The following is a 12,107-nucleotide window of genomic DNA, read 5'->3' as shown; positions in this document are numbered from 1 at the left end:
CCCGGTCCTGCTAGAAAGAATACAGTTTAAGAGGTTACATGGGTTTCGTCGGGTAAAAAAGGCCTATTTTCAATTTTTTTCTATGTAAAAAATTATTTATTTAATTTAAACTTTTTTTCTGTCTTATTTAAAGAATAATTTCTGAATTTTTCAAAATCAAAAAAAATTAAAACTCCTCCATTCTGACGTCATTTCCGGTGAACCCTCGAAAAAAAGGTGCGTCCGCGTTGTCAGCATAACTCCTGACAGGATGATCAAAAATGAAAAAACAAAAATAAGTGCTTTAGTTAAGACTATAAACTCGTGCTTGAACGAAGGAAAGAAAAAAAAATAAAAATTGCAATTTTGGCAGATATTTTTCCAAAAAAATGAAAATTTCGGTGAAATTGGCTTGACATTTTGTTTTTTTTTAAATAGTTGTAATTGAAAAAACCCCTTCGTCCAAGCACGTCTAAATTGTATCTCGAACACCTGTGTAAAATTTCAGCAAGATCGGTTGAGTAGCTTTCGAGAACATTTGACAACCGACTTTGAAAACACAGTTCCGAGAAAAACGCGTTTAAAGTTTTGAGTAACAATAAAAGTGGCTTGGAGCGCACACCTTCCAGAGACTGTATCTCCAAAACTATTATTCGGATCGACTTGAAAATTTAGCGTAATATTCTTGAGATGGTGCAGAAATTAATAAGCCAAACAAATCTCTTTTTTTGAACCCACGAAACCCATGTAACCCCTTAATGTTCCTTGCAGAAATTTTCGCCCCATTCTTTATTACTTTTAAGGTGGTATGTGTAATTCGTTCCTCAAATTTTTTTGAAATGGCTCCCATCACATTTACTTTTCACATAATAGTAATTTCGGAGCCGAATGCTGGACTTTAAAAGAAGCCCCACGAAAGAACACTTCAAAGAGCGAAATGAAAATGCTGAGATGGTCCACAGATGGGTCGGACAAAGTATCAAACCGTACATTCGTGGAAGCTTTACAATCGCGCCGATTGAGCGTTTGGTTATGTCCAGAGGAAACTTGACTCCTATATGAGAAAGAAAGGTCTAAACATCGTTATGACGCCGAGGAAGCTAGGGCAACCCCAAAATACAAAGGCGTAGCAGATCGAAAGCAAAATGAAACGTGCGAATTTAAACACCGAAACAAGTCAAGATCGAAAAATTTTACTATTACGAACTAGGAGAGCTGACGCCAAGTAAAACGGCACAAAAGCAAGGAAGAAGAATAAGAAGAAGAAACAATCGCGCAAAAGTTGAATCACCCTAACCACCCTTTTCATAAATATATTGTGCCTGCGTACAACTACAGAAATTCATATTTGTACAATAATGGCACAAGCACAATTACAACACAAGCATATAGTATTTATTTAATTTTTTCTTGCGCCAACGTAATTTGTTACTTTTACTGCTGCCCTTCCTGCCACCAGTCATTGATATGTTGCGCTGATGGCTTCTGCCATGCGACACAAAAGCAGACTTCCAGCTGAAGCATAGATGTTTACATAAATTGGAACTCGCATGAAATGAGTTGAGGGTATTTGTTTACTGTTAGCCTTATCAAATTAATACTGAATTATTACCAATCGACGTCCACCTGACGCGCTGCGATTGGGGCCAGAACTGCCATGAAATCATCCATCTAAAACAGATAATCAGAAATACACAAATGTGCACATTTATAAGCGCATTCATATATACATACAGACATATATAAGTACAAAACGGGTGATTTTTTAAGTGTATACAACTTTCGGCAGAAGCCTGTCAGACCAGCAATCCAAGTAATCTGGCGTACAGAATTTTACACGAACAAGATTTTAAACTACAATACAAAAGCACCCGTTGTGCGCTTAAATATTTCCGTTCACTGCTTTCAATTTATTTATGGTACTTTTTTGTACTTGCAAAGGGATTATAAACAAATCTGTTATTTACATGTAGGCTTTTCCACACTCCTTCTCGGCGAATGTAGGTGTGAGTGTGTTTGTGTTCGAGTTCATTGATATGCGTCCATTGCTTTTACGCAAATCCATAATTTCCACATTCCGCCCACACACATCGCCACTCCGCGCCTTCGAGATCAGTCAGCTCAACTGCCGCTTTTGGCAACTGACCCACCGCAAAGGCTAATAAACGACCGCCGCGGGCACACGCACACACACTCACTCTCATCCACTTGAGCACAGCAGCAAACGCCGCATCTAAAAATAGTGATTTATAAATGATTTTGTGTTTTAAAAATATATATTTGCAGCAGACGCACACAAACATATTTACACACGTCTGTGGGATATGTCAGAAGCGCTGCATGTGGCAGCTGGCCTGTGGCATGTACACGTGCAGCTGTAACATGTAATATTGGGCGTGCATTTCGTATGCGTTTGCATATTGAAATGCAGGAAAGAAATTGTGCACTTTATTTATGTTGGTGTAAATACAGGGAAGTCGACACATTATTTTTGTTATCAATAACAAATTGGCACGTTTTTGTTGAGCGAGGCCGAAGCACAGTGAGTGATGTTGCATGTTTCCTGCATGGCTTTTAAATTGTTTATGGTGAATAAACTTTCCTCGCCCGTAAGTTAGGATGGTTCATATTTTTTGCTATTAATAATTTTTTTATTTGAGAAAATCGTGCAGAATTTCTGAAGCGAATATTCGGGCCTAGTCGTTATAAGGTACTTTAAGGAACTCTTCGTTAGAAAGTGGCAGACTTATCGTTGGAGCGAGAAACGTAAATTAATAAAAAAAAGTATTTTAAAAGTATTTCTTATACCAGTATTCAAGCTGATGCACAAGCTTTGAAGATCACTGGCATTTGAAGACTGCCTCGTCAAGCTTAATACTAAGGTATAATGCAAAAAAAAGTGTAGGTAGCCTTGGGCAGCGTGCGGTGTGGTTTAGGTTGATGCTTGCCAATGTTGACCTTATCCGACGGCGCTGAAGAGCACAAAAAATAAAATGAATGATTTCATCAAAGCCCCGAATACAAGCGTTTCCAATACCAATTGAATTTGTGGAATGGGCACACGAACCACTCTGACGGGACTCGAGGTCTTCGTGGCAGTTGGCAAGTAATTATACATCGAGCCAAGAATTCAAATTTCGTGCTGCTGATGAAGAAGTTGAGGACGCCGAAGATGATGATGAATGTTTGAAAGTTAAATTGCGCGCCCGCGAGTTCGAGTCCGATCACACTTCGTATCTGAAGCTAATACCAGTCGAGCTCTCATTCTACTCCGGACTGGTGGTTTGCGTTCAACCCCTTACGTGCATACAACTGGACACAACCAATTCACAAAAAAATAAAACTATTTATAGGGTCCGGCACTCGAAGTGTAAGCAATTAAAAAGTCCATACATTTAGTTTGGAAAATTACTTTTATTCAATTCAAAGTAAAAAATGCGTGAAAGTAATACAAAATTAAGAAACAATTTACTTTTGCTCGATGTGACCACTTTTTGCCTTAACTATTATGACCTTAAGACGGTCCAGAAACGATTCACAAGCTGCCCGAATGTGACTTGCAGGTATTTTGGCCCTCTCACGACCAATTGCTTTTTTCAGCGTCTTGAGACTAATGAATCGTTTTGTTCGGACCCTGCTCTCCAATGACCAGGCTCGATAAAAACGATTAGAGAGCGCCCATTCGCGGTTACAGCGTCCCAAACCATTACGTGTGGCGGGTGCAGATTCCTGGAGGGCAATCGATGCCTCAAATTCTCATATGAACGGTGTCACAAATAAATCCTATCGTTTTGCTAGTTTAAGAATTGCTCAATTTTAAAAATTTCTCGTCAAAAAACACAATGTTCGAAAGTTGACTGCTTTCCGTCAAGCGAAGCAACTCCTTCATCCTCTCAATTCTGGCTTGTTGCTGCTATGGTATGAGGCTTGACTTTGAGATCATTTTTCAGTATGCGGCGGATGCTACAGGCAAATATTTTCTTTCGTTTAGTTGTTTCGCCATTTGATTGGCACTTCGTCGGGGATTTCGCTCAAGTCACTTCTTCACTTTTCGAACCATTTCATGTGATGTTGCGGTCTTTTGATGATCAATTCCATGACGGTTCACAATGCCACCAGTATCATTGTAACAAGTAATGGTGCGATAAACAAAACCTTTATTTACTTCAAGGTGCTCGAGCTCTCGAACAATCGTTGGTTGTGATTCTTTAGTCAAATATAATGTAATCACTCTATTACGTTTGAAATCCATTAATGATTTTCTTTTTTCGCGTTTACTCTCGGGAAAATGCTTCCGCGCGCTTGTAAATAATATTCTGGACTGTCATTTATCCACGTGCTCCTGCACGTGCATATTTTTTCTCTGCTTACATAATCTTTTACAGCAGTTCAAATTCCACATGACGACGCAAAAAAGCTCAATTGTGGCTCATTCCTCTTAAACTAGCTCTTCTCTATCGCCGACGTAGGCTCGTAAAGGCATAAGTGCACTAAGAAGCAGCGTTCGATAATCTAAATTCGGGACATATCAACACAAAAATTGGTGCCACAACTCTTGAATCCAGAGTTATTTTATGAAATAAATGCTCACATGTCTGCTGAAAATTGCGCTAAAAATTTTTGGAATCGCCACTTTTCGGTTGAATTCGATAGTACGAGTTTATGATATAATGTCAATGTTGTTGGCGCCTGCTCAGTGGCGAAAAATTAATAACTTCTAAAATACACAAGTTTCATTTTAGCTGTTTTTATTTATTGAATGATTATAAATCAAGGAATCATATGTTTTTTATAGTTTTTGTTAATTTTTTGGATGCTTTGAGGTAAAATAGCATTGCAAAAATTATATAAATATGAAATAAGAATAAAATAATTGATTCTGAGTCTGAACTAGAATCAGAACTGGGAATTCAGACAATTTTTCATTACCAGACAACTTTTCACTACAATATGCAAAATATCTTTGAAAACAAAAATAAAGGCAAGGCGTCATTTTGTTGCAAAAGCACCTCTGCGTATTAGCGTAGCTTTTCTTTTTGGAAGATCGCCATCGCAAAATGTTGTAAATCGGATAAATATTGCCTGTTGGTATTTTCGTAGCCGCGAGCCTTTGCTTATAGGAGTTATTCGTGGAACCCCGATCAACGTAAATACAGGGTGGCTGATGAAAGCCGCTACCAAAAAAAAATTGAATAACTTTTTTTCTTTTTAAGTTATCTGTTCCATTTTTGTTTTAATTTGCAGATTGATCTTTAAAATTTATTAAAATGGATAACTGGGACACGCAAACAAGAATTTGGATAGTCCGCCGCTATCACGCACTGGAGTCCGTAGTTTTGGTACAGAGAGAGTACAGGCGGATGTTTGGCGGCGATCCCCCGAGCAGATGGACCATAATGAGACCGGTGAATAATTTTGCTGAGCAAGGAACAGTCGCAAGAAGGCCTTATCATCGAAACCCACCAGTTCGGACGGAGGAAACGATCGCTGCTGTAGCTGCAGCTATACAAAGCAATCCAAGGGTTTCAACAAGAAGCTTATCTGCTCAACTTGGTGTCAGCCGACAGTCTTTGCAAACAATAATGCACAAAGATTTAGACTTATTTCCCTACAAAATTCAAATGGTTAACAAACTGAATGCAGCAGACTTGCCGATTCGCTTGGAATTTTGCCAGAAGATCCTGCAAATGGTGGAAGAAGACCAAAACATGTTAAACTGCCTTTTCATGTCTGATGAGGCCCATTTCGATTTAAACGGCAATGTGAACAAACAAAATTGTCGAATATGGAGTACTTCTAACCCACAGATACTCCACGAGACGGAATTGCATCCTCTTCGCGTGACAGTGTGGTGTGCGGTTTCTTCACGCTGTATTGTCGGGCCTTATTTTTTTGAAGAAAATGGTCACACCGTTACGGTTACTGGAGACCGTTATTTGAAAATGCTGAAAGAATTTTTCTATCCAGAACTACGCCGAAAGAGAATTCCTTTCAACTCTGTGTGGTTTCAATAAGATGGGGCAACGTCTCACATAGCCCAGACTGTTATGACAGAGTTGCGACGAAAATTTCCCCATAAACTGATTTCAAGAAACTCCGAATTTCGTTGGCCCCCCAGGTCGCCTGACCTTACTGCACCTGACTTTTTCTTGTGGGGTTTATGTAAACAAGAAGTTTATAAAACAAAGCCAACAAATTTGGATGAACTAAAACAATCCATTCGGGCAACAATTGCGGCTATTCCTGTCGCAACTCTCAAAGCAGCAATGAACAACTTTTTACTAAGATGCCGCACTTGTGTCAACGAGCATGGGGGGCATTTAAATTCAATTATTTTTAAAACTAGTTAAGCTACATTTAATAAAATTTAATGACCTTCAACTTGAAAAAAAAAATAAATGAATTCCATACACTAAAAAAAGGTTATTTGAGTTTCTTAATGTAGCAAAATTCATCAGCCACCCTGTAGCTAAGCCTTCATCTGGTGGGTCTGATTCAACGCATTTCTTAACTTTTGTAGATGCATTCAGAACATCGCCCAGCTTTGGCACAACTTGCGATGCTTTTTGTTTACCAGGCCTTTACAAGAGTTTCTTATATATTCGAGTCGATTAATTCCGAAACTCTCATTGCTCTATTTTCGCGCGGCGTTCTGCGAAGCCCTCTGCTGATCATCTTGCCCCAGTTGAAACACTTGGCTGAGAAAGTAAAAGTTCATCATTCAACCTGCGCCTGTTTGTTTTTCAAATTTCCACTTAATATAATATTATATTTCGCCTATTTTTTACAAATTTTACGCTGTTTTGGTTTTATCAATGACATTTGCAAAAATACGCCTCACCACACAACTCACCTTGTTTATGTTTATATTTCTGACATGTCACACCAAATCAAAGACGGTAGGAGCATAAATGTACGTCTACCTCAATTACAAATACTATAATATATAGAATATGATCAGAACCGTGGGAACCAGTCCATCTCTCACTTTTTAGTGCCATCGGATCATTAGTGTCTGCCTGGCGTAAAAAAACGGCCGAAAATGTGGGCAAACAATTCTTGTATTTTGCATGATGATAACGCGCCATCGCACCGAGCCCAAATGGTGCTGAATTATTTGACCATCACCAAGTAAATACCATCGTGCAAGCACCGAATTAATCTGATATGGCCTCGTGTGACTTCTTTTTGTTTCCCAAGCTGAAGTTACCACTTCGTGGAAAGAGATTTCAGTCGATAGAGAAGATCAAAGAGAATGCAACGAAGGAGCTGAAGGCCATCCCTTCGTCAGCCTACCAGAGGAGATAAAATAAATTTGCCTGAAATTTAACTCTGTTTTGTTTTACTCAAACATTCCTCTTACTTTCAGATCATAGGGTATACCGACAGCGTCAAAATAAAATGTACACATATTTTAAATAAAAATAAAATGTACACATAAATTTTCACGTTAAAAGCATAAGCTGAATCAAGCGAGAATAAATCGTTTCCAAGTGCAGGGTTCAATCATTCCACAATATGTGAAGTCACATTTGAGCATTATAATATAAGGTGGCACAAAATTAATCACCCTATCGAAAGAGTTATAATTTTTGGAAACATATTTCAGACTCAAAAACTAGACAGCTGCAGTATAAACACACATAAGCGCGCTCCATTGATTGTTGTTTTATAGGTCAAATAAAGATTTCCATCACTTAATTTTATAGAAACGTTATTCAAAAACGAAATAGGGTGATTAATTTTGCGTCACATGATATAAAATAGCAAATTGATCGAAATCACCAGGAAATTATTACATGCCTCATATACTATATTAGCATCGAATAATGAAATTGGTCACGGTTTAGTAGATTTCAGTTTTCGCTGAAAACGTTTCCATTGAACTCACACCTCTTGAAATAGGGCCCCGCTCACTTTGGCGCACAAGGGGTTGAGTCATACGGCCGCGCGATCGCCACTCACGATCACACAAACTATTCACCTTTTTGTCGCGAGCGAGTTGGAATAGTCAACAGCCAACATACACGCACATCCATACATAGCGCAGTCCACCTATATACGAGTAGATACATAGGTAGGTAGGCACCAGCCAGCCACTCGCGCGCTGTTAAGTGCAGATATAATAATGTGCGATCCGCAGATAAACGAACAAATGTGACCACAGCTGCTTCGGAACGGCTGAGTGTCTGTTGTGGCTGCTGCGGTTGGGCCGTGGTGACTTTCACGTTGACTTACAGACATATCTGTATATATGTATGTATGTGTGTGTGCGTATGAATGTGTTCTTACCTATAGTATGTTTGTATGAGCACATCGCTGCGGGCGTATCTCTCTGGCGTACCTATTTTTGAAATCTGTTTCTGCAGCTCGGTTTAGTCAACAGTCGGATACAAAGCGTCAACAAAGCACCGGCAGATTCGCGATCATTTATTCATTAATTGTAGGCATTTTTGTGCAAAAAGTTTAGCGAAATTTTTTAGCGGCACGCAAGCAAACAAATAAATATTCGTTTTATATTCGGAGCACACAAAAGATCGATCACTTTCCGCTAGCGAAATGTATAATCAGGTGCGGTTTGACGTCATCGATGATCGCTTATGCTAGTACCAGCGTACATGTTGAAGCCGCTGTGCGAGTGACGTCGTTGAAAATGTGCGAAAGGCAGCGAAGAGCCAACGCGATAGAGTGACGTAATGATCAAACAAAGACAAAAATGGAAAAGTGATTTGTGATGAGTTGTTACGTACGAGAAAAGTGATGTGAATTCAGTTATGTGCCTGCATCCATTGTGTGTCATATTTGGCTCAATAAACAATACAATTTGAGTGCATTGTGATCAAACAAAAGCTTACTTGCCAACAAAATACATAAATACAAAAAAAAAACAAAAAAGTTATAAATTTTGAAGATATTAAAAAATGGCACGGAATGACTTCAGATGAGTGAGTGTTGCTGAAAGCAAGAAAAAAAAACAATATATCGATGTAGTAATAACAACAACAACAGCAACGGCAGCAAAAACGTCATATGCGGGGTTTGTTCAAGTACTATTTACCATAGTTCCCTAAAAATTCAATACAAACTCGGGTTAAATTTCAAAAATACTATCAGGAGCACTCGAATCTAGCTATACGAGACTCGTTTGAAAAGTCCGTGCAAAGTCAGAGAGCCGGCACTACTAGCGCGTATCGGGGTTATGTTTAGTCAGTAACAGCTCTTGAAAGAACACACAACAAGTTTCAGGCAGATCGGTATATTTCTTTGTGCTTGGCATTCGTTTGATTCGAGGAAGTCGAGAGATTTTCTTTTCCATCACGACAACGCTCTAGCTCTCATGCCTCAGCAGTTGTGGTTGCATCCCTTCTATTTCCTTCCCCCCAGAACCTATTTCATGCTTGGATCCATCGGTAAAGAAAATATCCAGGAAATTTCTTTGAATGCACTGTGGATTATTGGTTCTGGATTATCTGGTCTGTACTTAAAATTTGTCATTCACAATGAAACTACGAGATCGTCCAAAGGTGCCAGAAACAGTGGATACAGCTCTGATAGCATCATAAAGATTTCTCTATGTCCCGAAGTTCCGTCTTCGCGCCAGAAACCATATTAAACTATGGCTTCCTCGGGCCCTTCCGACTACTATTTGTTCCGCAATTTGCCTGCAATGCCTGGCAGAAAAAAGATTTTGCTCGAACGAGAGGAGATTGCAGAAACGAATGGCTATTTTTCAGCCTTCGATAAATCCTCTTATTGGGCTGGAAAGACATCAACAAACTAGAACAGCGTTGGACGAAATGTAAAGGCCTAAAGTAGACTATGTCGAAAACTAAGAAAGACTTAAGTCGTTTTTATTTTTGCACGGACTTTTCAAACGACCCTCGTGCTAAGCTTTATTCTAACACAAGAATTGTTTGTATTCTATTGTGTTTACGCTTAACGTTTACTAATTTATTTTCAACAAAGGTAGAGCTGAATAGAGCAAAATCCGCTGTTCTATTTGATTTTATTTGATTGCCTACTTTGAACAGTTGGTTTGAGACTTAACTCAATTCGCAAGTTATTTCTGCACAAATTTCAACCGGAATTAAAATTTCTACGAGTGTAGTTAATTCGATATAAGAAATATACCATATAAATAAAGGGCGGTCAAACACCGAAACGACGATACAGGAAATCTATTGTTTCACGACAAGCCGCGGCTGTGTGGCAAGTATCGCCGTCTTGTGGGCATCACGGGCTTCAATTTTCGGCATCAAAAAGTCGTTTATCGTTGCGCGATAGCGTTCGTCATTCACTGTTACAAAGCCGCCAGCCTCGTCTTTGAAGAAATATGGACCGATGATTGCTTCAGCCCGTAGGCTGTGCCAAATGGTTGATTTCAATGGATACAATGGTTGCCCTTGAATGAATTCGGGTCGCTCTTCAGCCTAAATTCGGCAATTTCGTTTATTGACGTAGCCATTAAGTCAACAGCGCGCACTGAACACTTTTTACAGAGCGCCTATTTTCGAAATACAATTTACGATTTGTAGACGTTGTTGAGGCGTAAGTCTTTCCATGATGAAATGTCAATGAATACTGGAAAGAATTATATATTTATTGCGAAAGTAGTCACGCGTGATGCGTCAAAATAACCCTATTGGAAAAAATATCATACCTCCACTCTGAGTGTTTTTTTTGTCCTTGCTCACACCACTCGGGAGCATAGGGCCTCGACAAGACTCAGCCTTGCGTTGGTTTCGTTACTCGATTTGATTTCTGACAGGGTAGGTGATTAGCCTGCCGCTACCAGTTCTAAGTAGTGGGAATGCCCACCTCTTTGCTTAGGAACAACACCTTCTTACTGCTTGGAGCGTCATCTGTGTTTTACATTTTTCTGGCAGAAGGAGCGCACAGATGGTTGAGGACTTTTCTAAATTTGGTGTCTGCGCTATTACCGCGATTGCCCGGTTCCCTTTGCTGGCGCCACTGTGTCGTTTTTTTTTGTTTTTTGCTTGTTTTAGCAGCCACATTGCAGGTTATGTGCTGACTTTTGTGCGGGAGTAAGGATTGGAAGGATAAGGTTGTTGGAGTTGAGGAATGAAATTATTATAATTTTTTTTTTTGTTATGAGAAACTAGGAAAGTAGGTATGTTTGGAAAAGTGCGAGGACCGTGCTTTACGTAAGATTCGAGAACCCACAACCTCTGGGATGGCAGTATAGTGCTCTTACGCTAGACTACCGAGGCCGCATGAGTGGATATAAGTGAGTTGAGATGAAGCGTAGATAGAATAAATGTAATTGTTATGTGGCCGAAATTTTCTTACAATTTTTGGTGCGTCTTGTTGTTATCCTACAAATGGAGGCCCTTCTGTGTGGTAGATAGTTTTTAGGAGACGCTTTTTAGTTGATGTGGTATTTTGTGTTATCGACACTAACTTCAAGGCTAGTCGGCTTCAAGGCTTCAAGGCTAGCTTTAGTTATCAGTTCCTGCATACAGTCAGCAAGTGCGCGTTGTTTTCTTGCAACGATAGGAAGGCCGTGAGCATAGCCGCACCTTGGATGTTGTTCCTGTCAGAATCATTCATACCAAAGACACGAGTTTCTTCGGCACGCCTTTCCGGCAAAATATTAAAGGCAAAAGACTGCTCTGCGCAGTCCGCCTCCTCCAAGCAAGACAGGCACATTGGGTCCTCAATGATTTCAATGGAGGTCATATGCTGACCCCATGGGTTGTGTCCTGTAATACTACCGACCATCAACCGAACGTCTTTCCTTCCAAGTTTTAGTAGAAAGTTTGACAGTTTTCTGTTCGGACTTGTCACAAAACACTTTACAGTTCTGCAGCGTTCTAGACTAGACCATCGCTCTTTTGTAAATTGCGTACATAATCGCTGATCCAATTCATGATTAATGCTGAACTGATTCCGATTATTGGCTCTGGCTCTTGTGGGGGAACCGGTGATCCACGGTTGGCCAGTTCATAGAGAATTTCGTTTCCTTGAACACCGGAGTGTCCTGGAGCCCATAAAAGTACAAGTCGTATTAAGCTTCTTCTTAATTCTTGAACAATATTTGAGGTTTGCTGTGGTTTGACTGAGTGTCACTGAAAACTCCAATCTGTTTCCCGTACAACAATTGGTTT

At 39.7% G+C, this 12,107-nt stretch overlaps 1 protein-coding gene across 8 annotated transcripts in view; it reads left to right on the top strand.

Moving 5' to 3' along the window:
* The first annotated feature begins 8,346 nt into the window (after positions 1 to 8,346).
* LOC128856950 (eye-specific diacylglycerol kinase-like) overlaps positions 8,347 to 12,107 on the top strand; it is an 87,504-nt gene continuing 83,743 nt past the window's right edge. For 5 of the 8 annotated variants that reach the window (XM_054092417.1, XM_054092414.1, XM_054092419.1 and 2 more), the window contains exon 1: positions 8,347 to 9,016. Coding sequence is in view for 1 of the 8 variants with exons in the window: in XM_054092418.1 (XP_053948393.1) it covers positions 9,010 to 9,026 (17 nt within the window). In the remaining 7 variants the exon portion in view is untranslated. Of the gene's footprint in view, positions 9,027 to 12,107 lie in introns of all 8 variants that reach the window. The other 3 variants (XM_054092418.1, XM_054092415.1, XM_054092416.1) reach the window with 2 other exon arrangements.

The sequence above is a fragment of the Anastrepha ludens genome, chromosome 3 (assembly GCF_028408465.1).
Source record: "Anastrepha ludens isolate Willacy chromosome 3, idAnaLude1.1, whole genome shotgun sequence".
Classification (NCBI taxonomy): Eukaryota; Metazoa; Arthropoda; class Insecta; order Diptera; family Tephritidae; genus Anastrepha; species Anastrepha ludens.
The sequence above is the reverse complement of the archived record's forward strand: the minus strand, read 5'-3'. Positions and strand labels throughout refer to the sequence as shown.